General features: G+C 30.4%; 1 protein-coding gene across 2 annotated transcripts in view; it reads right to left on the bottom strand.

Moving 5' to 3' along the window:
* Window positions 1-10,385, bottom strand: part of LOC118073889 (neurotrimin-like) — a 76,670-nt gene extending 66,285 nt beyond the window's left edge. For both annotated transcript variants that reach the window (XM_035094678.1, XM_035094677.1), the window contains exon 1: window positions 10,248-10,385. In XM_035094678.1, the coding sequence (XP_034950569.1) occupies window positions 10,248-10,356 (109 nt within the window). In that variant the 5' untranslated portion in view covers window positions 10,357-10,385. The remainder of the gene's footprint in view (window positions 1-10,247) is intronic.
* Between the last annotated feature and the right edge of the window lie 9,216 nt (window positions 10,386-19,601).

Genomic DNA, 19,601 nt, shown 5'->3' on the forward strand with positions numbered 1-19,601 from the left:
ATTTTTCTTTTCCACTTGGAGATCATTTATTTACGTTGTAAAATTCATTTATTAAAACTTCAAGTTTGAATGCCGGCTATTCGTTTAAGTTTTAAATTATCAGAATCCTTTTTACTCATCTATTTCTCTCACTTTGTCAGTTATCCTGGTAGTTTAACGACTGTAATTTAGAATTAGAAGGATATACGAAGCTTTCTCAAGCTTTCGTCTCAACTTATCATTGAGAATATACTAAATAACAACGAAACATTTCGTATCTTTAACTCATTCGAATGCTGAGTAAATTCAAACAACCGTCTCTCACTGGTTGGTCGAAATCCCAAAGGATGTATTCATGAAACTATATCCTATGCCTCGAGGAAATTTAACTTCAATAATTTATGCCAATAATTGAAATCCCTGAATAAATATGAACGAGTAGAAAAAACTGACTTGTATATAATTTTTGAGGAAATACTTGAATGATTATTTTTAGAGAAAAAGTTTTAGAAATAGCATCATCAAAAAGTTTCATGAATAAACGTTTAGCATTTTATCTTTATCAATAAATATAAAAATTATTTCTCAAAGTTTAGTACATGATGAATTTTATTCCTTGCTAAAGGAAACAAAAATTATTCCCAAAAAGATAATAAATACAATAATGTAGGTAATAATTCATCCATGAAAGTTCATTGAAAATAAAACAATAAAATAGTTATGATTTACAAGGCGTTAATTCTCAACTTTACTAAAGCTCTCCAGTACCAAAGTGAAATCAAATATGTATCACTAGTTGAAAAATGAACTCTGTAACACCTACTCCATCAAAAACATTGCATTGTATTAAAATAATGAAATAACAGTATAATACTAATAAAGCTGGTTTGTAAATTGATGGATTATATAAAACAATTTATTCATAAAATATTTTAACTCTTTCTGCAGAATTGTATTAAAAAATGCATATAAAATGATCTAGTAAGATAAAATCCTAAGTGATCCCATTAGATAGGCTGAGAAGAGGTGACCTGTCCATTTAATTTAAATTAATAGTTCAAATTTGAATTGGTGGTTTAAATTAAATCTATGTGAGCTCACTATCTCTCTAATCACTGATATGACCATCTCTCATACTTAAAAGGATTTCATTATGATATAAGTTATTCAAAATCATCAAAAAAAAAAAAATTATTTCATTCAAAATCACATAATCAGTTGTTTTTGTAGCTGAGTTTTGTTTGAATATATTGAAATGAAGAAGCAGTTTGCAGTTGTTAATGGAAAGGTATTATCTCTAAAATAGAAGAGACTAAATATTTGGTTGAATAGCTTATTCTGTAAACATGACTCTGAAATAAATGATATTTCAAACTTTTTACCAACTTCTTGCCAAAGGTACACTCTAGTTGGTATTCAATAGCTTATTATACGAAGTATCCCAAACCTCTTTAGTAACTTAGTCGTTGTTAAGTTACCATTTTAGAAAGTTAGAAAATGGCCGGACATATTTGACTCGGATTTACTTCGAAGTTTCTTTGAAACCCTCGAGTTCCAATAATCGTTTGCACTTGATAAAATCTCGTACACTATCATCATAATTCCTATATAATCTTCTAAAGAAGAAATTAACTTGCATACAAAGATCTTTCGATAGCCTAATCGTGAAGTCGATTAAAGCACTACTAATGCTTTAGAGCTTAACCAGTTCTTGATTCACCAGCCCAATAATTATCCACTCTGTAGACTCGAACGCAGACCTAATAAACTTCACACTTGGTGATGTAAACAAAAAGGTCATCCTAAGGAAGATGGATATCCTGATCACTTATTTTTTCGAGTGTCTATTAGTTATAAAAAAAATTTATTACGGGTCATTTTTTATTTTATAGAAGATACTTAATATAAATATATAAAGAGGACAGAGTAAAAGATGATGTAACAAATCTCCAGTGTGAAATAAACTTGGTACTTGGAGTAAAAAAAGATAAGTCTTAAGAATTTTAATGATAATATTTTTTTTATTGGTACAAAAATAATTAAATTAATGGCATTGCATTCAGGTTAATTTTTTAAATTTGTTGTTAAGACTTTAATCTTGGATAATTTTAAAATAATTTCGTTGCAAATTCCGTCTTTTAAGTTTATATATATTTCTTGCATATCACATCTTCTCTCTGAACTCATTAATTTTTTTTTTAATATCATTCTTTATAAAAAACAAAAAAATATAAAAAGTAGAAATGAATTTCAGTTAGCAAGTTTCTTAACTCTCTTTAATATTAATTTTCCTGGTTTTACCTTTTTGTTTTTATTTTTAACTGCGGTAGCAATGACTATAACCGTTTAATTAAGTTCTCAAACAGAGTTCTTAATAAATAACTTTTCCGTAATATCGGCTTCATCTACTTACTTGCGCATGTTGCAGCAAGAAATGAAACTTCATGCTGTATTCTCTACAATTGTTGCTTATGATTAAAAAAATTTGTTTTTAGCTTTTGTATTACTTGTTAATCACACTGTTTTTTTTTATTACATGTACAAGCAACAAAACAAAATCAACATAAAAGTAAACATTTATAATATTTTGTACTTCACTCTTTTTATCATTATGTAAATCTACTCTGTTATTCATTTGATTTTCGAATATTTAATTCAAATATCAAAATAAAGAATATTGATTTTTTTTATTGAATGATGTTCTGTTAAAGCTTGAAAATAACGTGAAACCAAAAATAATCAACATGATGCAAAATTATAAAAAATACATTTTTCATTTATCTTCGGTCTCTATTATTCGCTTTTAATTATCAACTTTTCGAACGACAAAAATCCAAACAAAAATTTCCCCAGAGAATTTTCCGGTCAAATAAATCCTATTACCATTGCATTAAATAAAAGAAAAAAAAAACAACATTTCGCAAAAGGTCAAATAAAAAGCTCAAAGAGGATATGTATGAAAAGAGCAAGACTGGAAAGTTTTAGTTCCAAAAATTTTTCCGTCAAATATTTTCCAGAGTAAGGAGTCCCCGATCCTTTAAAAATCGTGAATAACGAGGTATATTTCATGAATTTTAGAGTCTCATGGGTACCGATGCACTTAGTGACATTCTCTTTTTTCATCAGTTTCTATATTTTCTTATTTTATTCTATCTCTGTGATTTTTCTTTCTCCGGCTATCCGCTTATGCCACTGCCTACTTTTTCTCTACTTCCAGTTACTCTTCAAACCAGTCCATGACAAGCAACGGGCATTGTTTGGTTAAAGTTTACAGTATACTTTCTCCTATCACCTCACTCTACAGTTTTCTCTGGCTATCATCTTACTCCATCTTCCATTGAATGTTTGAGAGAACCTTGGGTCTCCGATAGACCCTGTGAAAACTTTACTCAACCGTACAAATATTTAATCTAACTTTAAAATAGCATTTATTGTTATAAAACCCAGTTAAAATTAACTGAGACTGATTGTCGGTGATTCATTAAAATGCAATGTTATTTCATTTAGATGGAATCTTTTTGATTACAATTTATCAGTATAATCTCCATTTACGCTTTAAGGGATTATTGATTGAAAAATATTACTGAAAAATATTAGAGTAGTGGAAAATACTCATCCATAACATACAATTTATACCGATTGCAATAAATCTCCAATTATTTTGTTTCGTTATAATTGTTTATTTGATTACTCAAAAATAAAGCGAAATTCTGCAGAGTAGTAAAAATCGAATAGGAGAAAGTGGGGTAAGATGTGAACCATGAAAAAGCTGATGATACGATGTCACTAGAAATGTTATTCTAACTCCATTTAAAAGCATTCAGAAGAAATTTTTAGAGCCACAGATATTCATAATATTTTTTCAATTCAATGTGGTTTTATTTAATTTTTGACGTACATTAAGTGCGACATTTGTTTAATCAACTTTTCTAAACTCAAGCTATCTATATCTGTCCGGTTTGTGAAGACAACGATGATTAATTATTCTGTGTCCCATCTTACCCCCAGGGATACGTCTTGCCCTGCAGATGGCCCACGAGGGGGAAGTCATTTTTTTTAAGTTGATATTTATATAAGAAGAATTCTATTTTATTATTTTGATTTTTCAGAATTTAAAAGAAGGATGACTGATTATTTTCTTAATAACAAAGTTCCTCCATTGTGCAATTAGAAATGAAGAGTTTCAATGATGAAACACCTTGAAGTCTACCTTTCCCTGAATTCAAAGACGACTTGTACATAAAGCTTTCTAATGTTTTTTTCGGTGATATTAAAAAAGAAGAAGATTTAAAAAAAATGATTTCAATCTAATATGAGAAGAAAATATATGTTTACAGCCGTCAATTAACTTCTATGCTGCATTTATGTGGGCTCATTATAACATTATTAATAGTAAGCAAAAAAGAGTCATATAGAAATTCTTGGTTCTTTGAGTGAACAAAAATTTATAATTACGGTTATTAAATGTGCTCAAAGTCAGTAATTATTTATCTTTTTGTTTTATTCTTGACCATAGTTCAACAGCCTTTCAACCGTACTTTCTATATGCTGTTAATTTACCTCTGCTTATTTGCCTCTCTTCTAAACCATTTTCCTCTGTCCTTCAGCTCCACTTTGTCACTGTTTCTCCCTCTCAGTTTAGACTAAAGCTTGAACCACAGTGATTGTACATGTCTCTTGTACAGAATTTCCGCTGTACAGAAAAGTGTCAAATAACGAAATCAAAGACAAGAAAAAAGGTAATTTGATCAGACAATTCTGCACAGCTCTTAGAGTTAACTTTACGTCATCTTCTTTGCACTTTATTTTTTAACTTGACTATGTCATTTGCTGTACTCCAGTGACTATATCTATGTCACTGTATTTATCATTACTTGGTCATCGTCAAGTGTTAGAGAAAGGATCTCCATTAAATGGTGTGGTAACTCCTTGGGATACCACTTTAACCACACCACTCTTCGTAATTTTCCTATCGGAATACCATTACTCTTTGCTCGAACAACGAATCACCCTCTTTTTTCTTTTACTCCAGTGCAGAAACGACAGGAAAAAAAATTGCGACTAATAAAGTGATAAAAGAAAAGATCACTAGCACTTTAATAATCCAATTTTGTTCAAAAAAATTAAGATTCTTGAATTTAACCAGAGACGAAGGGATAGGAAATGACGTGGTGTTCACCGAATTAATCCGGGTCCGAATAAGAGGATTATGCTGAAAATGTTTCGATTGCGGTTCTCACGTTGGACCATGTGAAAATTGCTACCCTGCAATATATTTCTTCCTTTATAGCCTCATTCTACCGATGCATTCACCACGGTTTTCAACCGCACACTTTTCGACAAACAGACGCCATCTTCGCCACACCATACAGTTTATTCTGGCACTTTGATCAAAACTATGACATATCATTTTTGTGTTGTTAACAATCCAACTGTGTTCATCGTATCGTTTTTTTTTATCACAAACAGAAATGTGAATTGTTCTTTTGCTATGTTCAATAAACTTCACATTATAACCATACTGTGTGAAATCCTTTTGAAAACCTCACGAAAATTAAATCGATATTTTAAGGCTTTTTTATGGTCTCTGGTGAAAAACAGACGTTGAATGTATACAAGTGAATTGCACTTCTCTTGGCACTACCATTAAAATCAGAGTTTCTAGAGGAAGAATAAATGCCAAAATTTTTCAAATGCCAATCATTATCATTTACTCTATTAAATAAAGATGTATCATTTCATAAATGTATAAGTTTAGTATAAACTACTCCATTAATCACAAAGAAGATATTCTTAACTTGACAGGTATACTATAAAAGCAGTATAAAGACTCAATAGGTCTTCATAAATGTGTTCATCTTTTCTCGACATATTTTGTTAAGTGACAAAGAGAGTATGCAACTTTTATAAATAATTCAACGACTTCTCATTAAAAAAACATTTTTTCTAATTAATAAAATAGAAGAAAATTTTCATAAGCTCTTTTATGAGCTTTATGAGCATTTACATAAGAAAAGAATAATAATTAATCAAAAACTGTTATGAAATTAATTTTAATAATAATTTTATTAGAATAATACTTTATTGTTTTAAATTTGTTGGGGTTAGTTAATCAGGGCATACATAATTTTAATTTATATTAATGAATCCAAGCAGCTGAAAATGATTCATTAAATTTCATCAGTTATCTGCTATTGATTAATGGCATACAGTTATTTACTTAAGTTATTTTTTTTTTTTATTCAAGCAAAATTTTGTACAACACATTAAATAATGTTGTTTTAAAGATCTGGATTTTATCTTTGTCACAAATTTTAGATAATCAAAATCGGAGCATTATTTCAAAAGTTATTGGAATGTGAAGTTGAAAAGAATAAATACCACACTGGCATATTTTTGTTGATACTGCAAATTCTACCATTCGTTAGTGTGGTGGGAATTTTGCAGAATCAATTCAAAACATTTGTGACGTTAAATACCGTATTTACGATATTATCTAACGAGACTGATTTATTACCTTCAGCCTTTGTCTCACGTCTACTCAAGGCCAAACAATTTCCTCGTAACCTAAATAATTTCTCAGAAAATTTGTCATTCAGAAATCATTTCGATTTTATCGAATTTTCTAATGGTTATTTCTTCAAATACTTTCGCTTTGTTTACTTTCATTTTTGTTGCCCTCAAAAGTCCACCATTTTGAACAAACTTTTTTTATTGACTTCTTTGTCATTTTTATTACTGTTTATTTATAAACAATATAGAGGATTTAAAATATATCCTTTAATTAATTAATTATATCAACAGTATTTAAAACTTTGATAATATGAATTAAAGATCAAAGTTATCCAAACAATTTTGGAGTTCTTTTTTTCTCTGTTGAAAAATATCTTTATGCTTTAAACGTTCTTTTAAGAGTAAATTATTTTTAATTGTTAATGAATTTATTTAAAATTATTTAATTGTTATTTTATTCTCATCACTAGAATCTTCAGAAGAATTTAAAAAAATATTTTGGCTTCTCACATTTATTTTATTTAAAGCTCGCAGCTATTTTATTTGACAAACTTGTAGTTAACACTCACGTAGCTCATGTGGTTGAAGATGTATATATATATGTAGATAGATACATAGTCGTGCAGCTTTTCGTTGAATAAAAGTGGCTGAAAAATTGCGAAGAAAACAGATGGACAAGCTCATGTGAATTTATTACCAGTGAGACGGGAACGCCTAGGTAAAATGAATACTTGTTGTAAATCAGCCGACATTTTCTTTCCACGCATAATAGATATACCCAACGGATTGAAGTGTATGTAAGTGTAAGCACATGTTGTTACATAGTTTTGAGGTCAGTAGACTCTGCAGAAAAGCATTGCGTGCACTTTTCCATAAGAGTATCATTCTTTATCTTGACAGAAATTGCACCGGAATTTTTGCGGTACATTTGGTGGAAGTTGTGGATCATTCGCCAGTGTCAAAAACACGATGATCCGTATAAAATGTCAATAAATATACATATTTTCTCCAGTAAATATTTTTCATTTAAATTCTTCCGCATTCAGATTCAACTGCAGCAGCTTTGTATAAGTAAATTACACTGTTTCAGATTCAAATAAAATTTCAACAAGCTTTATTTGAACGTGATTAGCTACTTTATATATCATCTAACTGATCTCCCGAGTTATTTCATTCGCAAAGTTTACTTAAGCAATAAGTTTTAATTAATTAGACCCGTAAATAATGACTCGAATTCCAGAAAGTACGAAAGAAAAAAGATCATTTAAAGTAGTGAAAAATAAAAAATTAGAAAACGTAACAAACTATGTAAGTATATAACGAAAACTTTAGTTATATTGTAGGATATCTTAGAGCTGTTCACTTATACTTCTGAAGTATCAAATGATAGGATCTGTAATACAGCCTTATTCGTAGATGTCTTAAGGTAACAAAAGTTTCCAGAATTCGTTTAAACCACAGAAGATACAAGATAACTTACATCTAACAATAAAGTACAACTTTCTTGAGTATATCCTCACGTTACAATACTCCATTGATTTCTTTATGGTTTTATTTGTGAATACTTTTTACGTTTAAATTAATTATTGCTATTATAAAGCATGAATATGTGTGTGTGTATCTGTATGGGTGGGTGATTTTTGCAATTATTCTTCAGCAATATTGGTAATTATTGATTTAACGCAAATTTCAAGTGATCGTTATTTATAGCAGATTAACGATTTGTACTGCAATAGTAACTGGAAATAAAAATTTTCGTTTGATTTTATTACTTTTTAAAATTATTGATGCATAATATCTGTTACAGTTTTATGTGTACAATCATTTGTTAGCTGTGAGAAAAATGAGTAAAGAATTTTTCTATCTGTCCAAGTCCGATTGGTCATTTTATAGTTTTTATTTTTTACATTTTTGACAGAAAAATTTTTGAATAAAAAAAAAATGTCGATGAATATTCTTGAAATATTCATGGTATTAATAAACAGAAATTTTCCGATAGCTTTTTTGAAATTTATCAATGTTTCTACAACGAAGAGAACAATTTCTATTTTTGTATCATTTTAGTTATTAGTTTGAATATAAATTTTTAATTTAGTTAATTTGCAAAACATTGGCTACAAATAAAAACATCTTTACTATTGCACTTCATCTGATGAATATGTCATCGTAAAAGTTTCCACGAAATTCAGAAAAAAATTTAATATTTAACTTTGAACGATAAAAAAAAAATTGTATCTGTCAAATCGGTCAATATGCAGCTACCTAAAACGGTCTTCGCACCAATGCTCGGACCATTAATAAAAATCGTTAAAATCTCCGTGAGTGGAATACAATTTTTCACTCCAACTATTGATACAAAGCGAGAAAATATTTATTATTACTAAATCCATGATCAAATTTATATCAAATATAAATAAGAAAAAAAAAAGAAATCGCAAGTAAGTAAGATGTTGAACGATTAAAAGCTTTTGCACTTTGAAATGATTACGAATTTTCATAATTTATGATATACAGTTCATTTGATTCTTTTGCTAGCGTTTGTAAGTGTTACATTCGATTTATTGGAGAGTTCAACTCAAATGCTTTTACCTTTACTGGACTCTTTGGATAATTTAAAAAAGGCGTTGGATATAATCGTATTGAAACAGTTCAAAAAGAAGTAAGGAAAAAAGTACAGCAAGTGAAAATGCATTGAAGCGAATATATTTTTTTTTTTATTTTACTTATAAAATTCTCTTTCTTTCGTACTTTAATTTCTTCCCCTGTCATATTGAATCACGAAAAAAATTAAGCGCATTTCCATTCATTACAATAGTCTCTTTCTCACTATAAAAAAAAGTTAGGAACATTAATCGACAACAAATAAAGAATTTTTTTTACTCAATTTCACTAATTAATATGAAAGCGTAAAAAATATATATCAAATGTGTGAACTCTTGGAATCACAGAAAACAATGTAACGAGAATCAAATTCACTGCAATTGCTGACGAGTTCAAAGCTGTGTACACTCAAACTTGTTAGGACCTCTTTGCCACGTAAATACGTGCAAACGTTGGTCCAAACGATAGAGTGATTCGCATGGTTGCATGCGTGTGAAGCGCAGCAAGAAGAGTATTGGCGAAAAAGAGAGGAGCGAATAAAACAAGGACCTTTACACTGCAAAAATCCCGCTTTGCTTTCACCCTTTTGGTATTTTCTCTCATACCAACCCAACTATAGTGACAAATGTTCAGTCTAGCACATTGTATATATATATGCGTATCGAATTTTCGAAACTCGTTGCATTGTCGTTCAGCAACGTCACGCACGATAATCCTGAAACATAATTGCTATTCCCTTGTGAACAGTTCTCGAATGTGCGACCTGATACGAGTAATTCAGCCTAACTTTTATTTCACCGACCAACAAGTTATGTATCTACGTGTGTATACATATGCATACATCAATCGATCGATCAACATCACAAGTGATCGATCGTTTCAGCAAATCGGTAGTCGGAACAATGTTTCACTGCCAGTTAAAATAATCGAAATCACGCGAGAACCTTTCAATTATACTTTGTCAGTGCTTTCCAGAGATATCCTTTGGTATTAAACAGATTTGTGCGATTAATTAATATTCATGTAACTGTATAATTGAACATTTAAATATCAACAGCAAATAACACAAAAAAGTGAGCAACAAAAAGGATGATTTTTTTTCTCTTCCCTTAAGCGTTGAATAGAACTGTAAATGATAGCAAAGAATCACTCACCGACTGTCGGAAGTACGTCGGTCCGCGCGAGTCCGGGAAAAATAAGAAGTAGCGCGAAGCTCGTAACCACGACGGGCGTCTTTACCGGTGCTCTAAGCACACCGATCATCGCGGTGATACTGGAGAACCCGAGGGTGCACGAACGGCATCCCGACTGAGGGAGGCAATAGCAAACGCTATCCTCTGTGGTTACTTCATCCCTCCACTGCTAGCGTCAACGTTTTATTCACCCCGCGCAGACGCTCTCTTGATCGTTATATAGGTCTACACTTGCTTCTCTCCTCTTCTTGTTCTCACTTCAGAATTTACCTCGCACACACACTCCACTAAATCCTCTCTCACTTACCTCATCAATAGCTGTGATTAATTATCACTTCTCTGATCGTGCACAATCGTCTTGCGTGATACATATCCACCTACTCTCGATAATTCCTTATCATACCACAACATTCTTTCGGCCAGATAAATATTTTATTTCAAGTCACGAATGTCAAATACACTGGATATCTTTCTTTTTCATCAATTTATTTCATCCAGTTGAAAGATATCTACATATTATACTTGAAAATAATTTAAAGAAAGTTTTATTGTTAAAGTTCTTGGCCGTACGTAGTATTTTAACTCGACACCAACTGTCGCACATCACAGTGCACAGTGTCTGGATGGCACGTGGTAAGAGAAGAGGTCCCTGAGGAAAGTGAATTAAAGTGCGAAAGTCCGTGCGCACCGTGTCGCCAAATTTCCTCAGCTCTAACAACTTCATCACTGTTACACTACCACCAAGGAAAAGGAACAACTTTCGTTAGCTATTTAATTTTCAGCGCAAACGATTTATCATACTTTTCCTACCTTGCATCCGTTTTCTTTGCCAGCTCCGTATCTCTTGGTTATTTCACTGCTATTTAAGTTTATTTTTTAACGCCTCCGTTTTTAATAGCATTCAAACACCTCGTTTACGTTATTCTCTCATTTCACTTTCAATCTCTGATGTTCATCTTGAACTCTGAAAAATAAACATTTAAAACCTCTGATAGTCTCATCTACTGTTCGCTGCTAGTAGATAAAGTAACTCTATGGTCAGGCGCTTTATAACATATCTGTGCATGTAAATCCCCGTGCTGTCAAAAAAGTGCCGAGGAAAGGAGAAAGCAAAAGTAATAAAAAATGATGGAAATGTAGCAATCATCTAAGTGCAACATTGAGTTTCATATACATACAGACGAACGTTCATACATTGAAAATAAATCAACGAAAAATGAGAAAAGAGTTTACTCACGAAGCTATCCATTTATCGGGGATTTAGTTCACTCGATCGACGACCGGGTGTGATTAATAAAGCCAGCCAAAGCCACAAGACCGGCATGGAAACGAAAATTGTTTATTTATCGAGAGAATAATATACGCTCGCACCTAAAAGTGTAAAAAAAATAAAACAAGTTGAGATAATGAATCACTCTGGTTATGATTGATGATCTTCTAGCTAGTGCGGACTTGCGGTCAATCGAAGAAATCCATCAACTCACGAGTGAATTGTAAATTATGCAATTTGTTGGACCAAATTGTGCAGTCATCTCTAAGTAAGATGAACTATTCTGGTTCATCTCAGTAGCTATGTTTAAGTATCTCCTGAGTCGAAATATAGGCACTTGTTTAAGTCTTTTTAGATTATTAGAGTCCCTGAAGAATACTCTGCAGTAATTAATTTAAAATAAATTGTAACAAATAATCGAACACACATAAACAATATCAGCAGTGGAGAAGAATAATATTTAATTAATTAAAATTTATTGTCTCTCGAATATTTATTAAGATAATTATTTTCCATGTTATTTTTTAATTAAGCACCTTAAATAAATGCAAATAAATTGAGAATTTATTAATAATACTAAAAAAAGTACTGAACTAGGAACTGAAATTTTTTTTATAATTTCAAATACCTAAAAATCAGGACTCTGAAGTATTAAAAAAAATAGTAATATCGTGACTCGGGTTATTTCAAGTATTTTCAAGTGACATAGGTCAAGACAGAGCTTTTGTTCATAAAAAAATATAAGTCTATGTTCATTTTTCCTAGTCATATAAAACTCTTAAATTTTCTTTCCACTACATGAAGAAAATAAAATATTTAATTCGAAAAATTTTCAATAATAAAATTACAGCTTGTAATTTTAAAATTTTCCAGGTGTTAATATTTAAAAAATTCTATAAACTATAAAAAAAAAAATAAAGGCTTTTTATACACTTTTACTTCATTAACAATTCATGTACTTTGTGATAATTATTTATCTGAGTAGAATCAAAAAGAGTTTCCTGAATAATTCAATAAGAACGAAATAGCTCAATCAGAATTTCAAAATAATTTTCCACGAGAATCTTTCAATCTAAAGGTGAAGTCGAACTAACTTCGAATAAACCCATATCTGTTGTCGGAAAGTTTTTAAAAATTTTTTCAAGACTTTTATCAACCTTTTCAACAGAAAAACTTCACAGACATACGTAATTATCAAATACCATATGGAATGGTGATAAAAAATTTCAACTTCATAAAGTACACAAAACCATTTTGGAATTTGATTTATAAATGAAATAAACCTCTTTCGGTATTTTTTTAATTGACTAACTCTGGGCGAAATTCGAAATCACCTCAACCGAGGGTTTATACAGCAAATGGTCGTTTGATTGCTCATATTAATAGCATTAAACAGTAAATACTTGAAGGTAAAGCAAATTTGAAAGGGGTGTGTAAGGGGCAAAATATCGCACAGGCGTTGACGCCGAATAACGGCCACAATGGCAAGTTCCGTGTCCGATTAAAGCGTCAGCGGACTGAGTAAATAACGTCGCCGCAGGCTCGAGGCGTGAATTACAATTTCACTACATATATAGAAGGACGCGACGATGGAGAGTAGGTTCTTGTTGGTTTCACGTTTGGAGGCGTATCCGAGACTCCATGGCGCCACAAGACGCACTGCTACTGTGTAGTTTCCAAGTTACCAAGGTTCATTCCTAACATTTTCGTTATTTGCCTTCACTCCACGTCCGCTTCTACTTTCTCACTTTGCTTTACCACCCGCTGTCCCATGTCTCACCTTTCGTTGAAAAGCCCGCACACATTAAACTCGTAAATGAGAGCACAGTCCATTCAGTCGATTATTCTACCAACATTCTCATTAATTCCCAAGAGCCAAATGACGATTCAAGCAGCAGTCATCACACTCTCGTTCTCACTATCGATTCATTCTATTGTTGATCCGAACCTTCGATTCCCTTGCGGAATAACCCAACTACCAGTCCGAGTCCATTTCTCTCAGCCTCTAACTTCTATTCCTCTCAATACTACACCCTCTCTCACAACCATATTCTTCGATTCAGAAGGATTTAACACCATTGTTTTTTTTGCACACACAGACAATAGCACGAACGACAGTAAAATCCACCTTCTCAGTGAATTTCGGTCAATACTTGGGGAAAAAAAAATTTTTTATTAAAAAAACATTTAATATTGGCCTTGGAGATGAAATAAAAAATATTCTGCTACCACAACAGATCGAAGAAATAACTTTTACTGTACCAACAATGATGAATGTATATTGCAACGTTGCAAAAACAGATTGACAATATTTTTCTTTTCCGGTTAATGATATTCCTTGTGGTTGAAACCGCTTTGAGCTGTTAATGCTTTCTTTATTACGACGATTGTTTTATATTAATATTAATTTAACGTATCTTGTAGACAATGGGAGAGATTAAAGAGTTGGATATAACACAAGAGATCAGAAGATTCCATTTTATTCCACGATGTGAAGTAGAATTGAAACTGCTATATCTTATACAAGGAGTACCACAAAAGTTAGCATTAAATTACGTCGCAAGTAAAGTTGGACTGAATTGTGCCAAAGAAATAACTGAAGAGAATGGTTTTCTCATGCTCGGGAGTTCTGGAATGAATCTCATACTTTTATATACTTGTCTTCATAATGAATATACTCGAAATATTTATCGATTTTCCTACGGAATGCTTTCGATGAAATATCAACTATCGGAAAGTCATTTGGGGGAAAAAATTAAATTATCTCCCAAACTATATCTTAAATCATCTATCAATTATTTTATGGAACAATAAGGCTTGGTTTCCTCTAACCTCATATTTTTTATCAATCCAAAATGACTTATTTAAGTTAATTATTTAAATAAATTTCAAATGAACCATTTTTTGAAATTAAATACTTAATAAAATTTAATTTAGTTAATAAAATGTAAAAGAAATGAATAAAAATCTTATCATTAAAAAATTCAAAGTAGTTTTCAGTTCCTTATGAACTTTTAGTTAATTATTATATTGAATTTAAAAATTAAAGAAGATTTTCTTACTTTGACGGTTAATAACTTTGCTACTATAAATATAACGTCATAAAAATCTCACAGAAAATTCAATTGAATTAATTATTCCAAAACTTCTCACTAAAAAAAATTCTTCACAGAGGAATTAAAGTTCAAAAGGTTTTACTGATAAATTTCATCAATTTTCTATCAATTAAAATATTGATTTTCCATTATTTCTAAATTAAAAATCAACCAACATCGAAGTTTTTTTGATTTATAAAATGAGTTTTTAAACTAACGGAAAAATATTCAAGATGTTATTGAGTTCCAATGTGATGTGTATAACTCTCAACATCATCTTTTTCTGGGACACATAGCATTTAGCAAACGCCAGAAATGTCTCTTGACAAAACCATTGGATAGTTCATAGCCACAATATCGACAGTTTCTCACATATTTTAATTGACCGAGCTCCTCTCATAGTTTTTTGTGATATTGTTATACAATGGCTCGTATGTGACGTTCACCCTAGTATCAAACACAGCATTCCATGACAGATATTGAAAGTCACAGTTGTTCAGACGCAATAGGGGTAAAGGACAAAAAGAAGAAAACTAAAGAAACAAGGAGAGCTAATGTGAAATCCTGTCACACTGCTTTTCTCTCGCTACTTGCCAATTAACTTGTGACGTCTCTCTATTTCATTTTCGCACAGAAAGAAAAAACAATGGTTCGCAATTTCCGGGAAATTCGATTCATTTATTATTATCATCATTCCTCTTTCATTTTGCTTCTAGTGTCTATTTCTCGCTATGTAATGTTCAATTTTTTTTCTTATATTGTCACCACAATTGTACTCGATGACAATAGCTTTTTACTACCACTCGAAAAGTACTAAAGGATTTCGGGTGAGTAAACAATACAGCAACCAATCTATAACAGAATATTGCTCGATGTAATAAAAAATATTCATTTATGTTGGTATAAGAGTCACTTGTATTTAAATAGAATTATTTTTTAATAATGTAAAATCGAGACTAGCAATAGTGAATGAATGAAAGAGGATCAGCAACTTGATGTAATAATAATCGATCCACTCCAAAGTGCATTCATCATTACAATTATTCACTAAGTCAGCATTTGTGGGATTAATCTCGAAATATCGATTGGATTTAAATGTCATTAATTTTCCATTTTAAGATGATTGTCAATTTTTCATTGTATTTATGCTCTTTAATTATTTGAGCTTGTCAACTTTTCATTCATCAACGTAATCTCTTCAGTACAACGTGTGATGAAATCGATAATATTCAAATCATCAGAGGAGAATTATCAACTGATAAAATATTCATTTGTTGGTGAATACTGCTTCAAAGGACAGTAAACTAATAATATTTTTGTCAAATATTTCACACATGTTTAATTTACAAAAAAACATTAGAATAAAAAATTCATTTGTCCTCTTTGATAGATGATCTCGGGATCATAGAAGAAAAATGAAGTATCTATTTTGTAACCACCCTATGACATGAGAAAACAAAGGGTGATCAGTAATACGACCCTTTAAACGATAATGAACAAGGCCAGAGTTGATGCAGTATCAAGTGCAATCCTTTGAAGATATTTATTTATTCATTCGAAAGTTTTTTCACAAAGTTCCTAGCACAAAAAGGAAAATATGAAATCGCTCAAAACTCTTGTGAATATTTTATTTATGATAAAAAAATGATTGTTACATTATTCTGTAAATTAAAATAAAATCACTCCAATGATGAGCAAAATTTAAATATCTTATTTTGACAACAAATATATATGTGTACTTGAAATTAACATACATATTCGATGTGGGGCAGTGATGGTTTGCCCGAACCATGATATGGTTTCCAGCTGAAAAAATAAAATGAAACATTTCAATAAATTAACCAACGATAATGATATAATTGATAATTGGTAAGCACCATTTCATTATTTATACATGACTGAGTCTAATAATAATGGAAAATCAAATTATGTAAAATACCACATTCCAAATGATAGGTAATAAATTATAGCTTATTGATCTTGAGAAAGATACGTATAGCAAAGACTGCGAAATTGTTCTAGTTTCTGAATATTCATACGAAGCCTTTCGATTTGAAATGTAGAGGATTGTTGTTTTTTAAGGAAAAGAAGAAATTTACTGACTAAATATCTGTATATCGATATAACATAAAGAAAAGCACATCTGGCGTTTGCATGGAGACCCGAAACCATTTACCAGCCAATAGCAAAAAGGAAAAGACCGGTCGTGGTCGAACCGATTCATGCAACTGGAGCCGACGCACAGTAGTGCTTCAGACGGCTAGACAATACATGCTATAATTCGCTTCCAATTTCAATCGAGTTGCCCACATGACACAAAAATAAAATACCGTATTTTAATTAAAGATTTTTATTATTTTTCTGCCAATTGTTTTCTTTCAACTCTTATTATTTTTAATACATAGATTTCTTCACCTTTGATTACCAGTTTGTCCGTTGAATTCAAAGACAATGCCAACTTAATAATTATAGTGATAAAATAAATTTTAAATAGCTTGTTTTAAACTTTTGTTTAACAGTTTAAACTATTTATGAAAAATCAAGACAAAAGTAAATCCTTTTAAATTTGTTTTCCATGATTTTTTTTTTATCAAAGTAAGATGAATGAAAAATTCACAGTAAAATGTTTTTCTATTATTCACAAGTATTTTTAGAGTTCTATAACATTTTTTTTTAAAGATAAAATATATTTTTACATATTTTTTTATTTATTTTGAGTGCTAAAAAAATAGTACATAAATACTTAAAAAAATTATTTTTAAAAGCAAAGTTTTTCTAATACTCTATTTACATTCATCAATATGTTTGCTAACTTTACAAAAGCTTTCGAAATTCATTAAAAAGCAGAAGATTTTTACTATTTTCCAATTTTCTCTGAAGTGATGGAGAGAGTCATAAAAAAATGAAAGATTTTAAACTAAAAAAAAAATCATATATGAAATTTTTTTCATATTTGCTTAATAATATTTATCACTAAAATACTTTTAGCTTTTGAAATAAATCAAAAATAATTATTGTTATGATTACTAAATGGTGTTGTTATTATTATTAACAGTTGATGGAAAAGTAGACCGATGTATTGACAAGTGTGTAGAAGAGCAGAAAATTTTTAAAGATGAATTTTAAATTGCAAATGACTGCCTTATATTCGTCTACGTCAACATGAACGTGGGCTTTTTAGAATAGAAGTTCTCGCAAGAGTAAAAGCAAAGTAACAACAAAAAAACTATATATTGTAGCAGTGCATCAATGGGTGAATAGAGGCGCAACTCGACAGAAGTTGAAATAAATCCTGTGGGAGCGAGCTTCCTGTTCCTGTTCGGTTGACACGTGTCGCCAGTTTCAATGCGTCGGATGTTGCTCCTCATGCGTAAATTGTATTTATTGCCTCATCGAGAGACGTCAGGTCAATTGTAGAAAGAACAGAGAATGGCATTGTATATAAAACTTTGATGATTCCAGCTACATGGAACTAAATAAAAATATCCTTATAAATATCATTTCTTATAAAAAAAAAAGAAAACATTTACTCAACTTAAAATATTGTGTTAATTATTATAAAATATTAATCATTCTAGATAAATAAATTACGTAAAAGAAAGGGTATACTCCAATTATCAGATTTTCTATTTGAATAAATCTCAGAAACATGATTGCTACATACAAAATCCTTGAGTAGTAATATAAATAGTAGAGTAATATAATTAAATTTGAAGCCATCAAACATTTTTATTCCAGAATGACTGCAATCGAAATTAATTAAAATACAAAAACCTACAGTTCATTATAAAAACCATGGTAATAAGATCACATTGTATTTTTTGTTTTAATTTCATAATTTGAACTCATTATAAAGTATTTTAAACAATGGTGATGCTACAAATAAAGTGCTTATATAACTAATCTATATAATAAACATGAACGAAATATAATTTTCACTTTCTGAATAGAATTATGCATTTCAACAAATGCCACCACATTAAGTTGATGAAAATATTTGAGATTAAGATAAAACGAAAATAAACGAAATGATGAACAAACGTATACGCCGTCCGGAACGAAAAGGAGCATTCAGTGATATTATATAATATTTGCTACTTTGAATGCTTGAGTCTTAATTAACGTAGTTATACTCATTTCCGTAATGCTGCACTCTGATGCTTATTCTTCCTATATGGTATGCATGAAATGTTCTCGTGAATCCAATATTAAAGAGAACTTCTACATATACACTCAGTCCTTTGATCTTTTGAAGTAATATTGGCTGATAGTATTATATTACTATTGATGAATCTTGTCAATGAGCTAATATTAATTGAACATGATAAATAATGAATCAACATTGATAAGATTTGCCATTAGCTAGTTAAATAATCATTCAACATAAATTATTCACTTATATTAAATTGGAATTTCAAACAGTACCAACTTATTGATATTTGTTATATCTTACCCAGCCCTATACCTAATCAGAGCTTATCTAAAGTTCGCTTAATTTGCTTATACTTAATTTGAATAAACTGGCTATGCTATCGAGTTTACAACTTCAATACAAGCTCGTAAATAGAACGAAAATGAATATGCTGGGTGTATCTTGCTCTAAATCTTGCCTTTCATTACATTAATGATATTAATGACCTATGATACTTAATACTATGGGCTTTCCTATCAATTATTAAGGACTCGATCAATAGTGTTGTGGTGAGAATGATGTGGTTGGTGATCATTTTGTTGAATTTTACACTGTTAGAAATGTTGAAATAGTTAATTGCATAATTTATATTGTTAATAATAATTATTTTTGATTGGATTCTGATAACGAAAATTTTCCAACTGACCAATATGTATCAATGCATGGGTGGATGTGTGTTCGTTTGCAATTATCTCTGAACATATGAGATCAATTCTGACCCAACTTCTTCGATTGTAATTGGCTGACAATTCTACGAG

The sequence above is a fragment of the Chelonus insularis genome, unplaced genomic scaffold (genome assembly GCF_013357705.1).
Source record: "Chelonus insularis isolate UGA/USDA-ARS -01 unplaced genomic scaffold, ASM1335770v1 scaffold_714_pilon, whole genome shotgun sequence".
Lineage (NCBI taxonomy): Eukaryota > Metazoa > Arthropoda > Insecta > Hymenoptera > Braconidae > Chelonus > Chelonus insularis.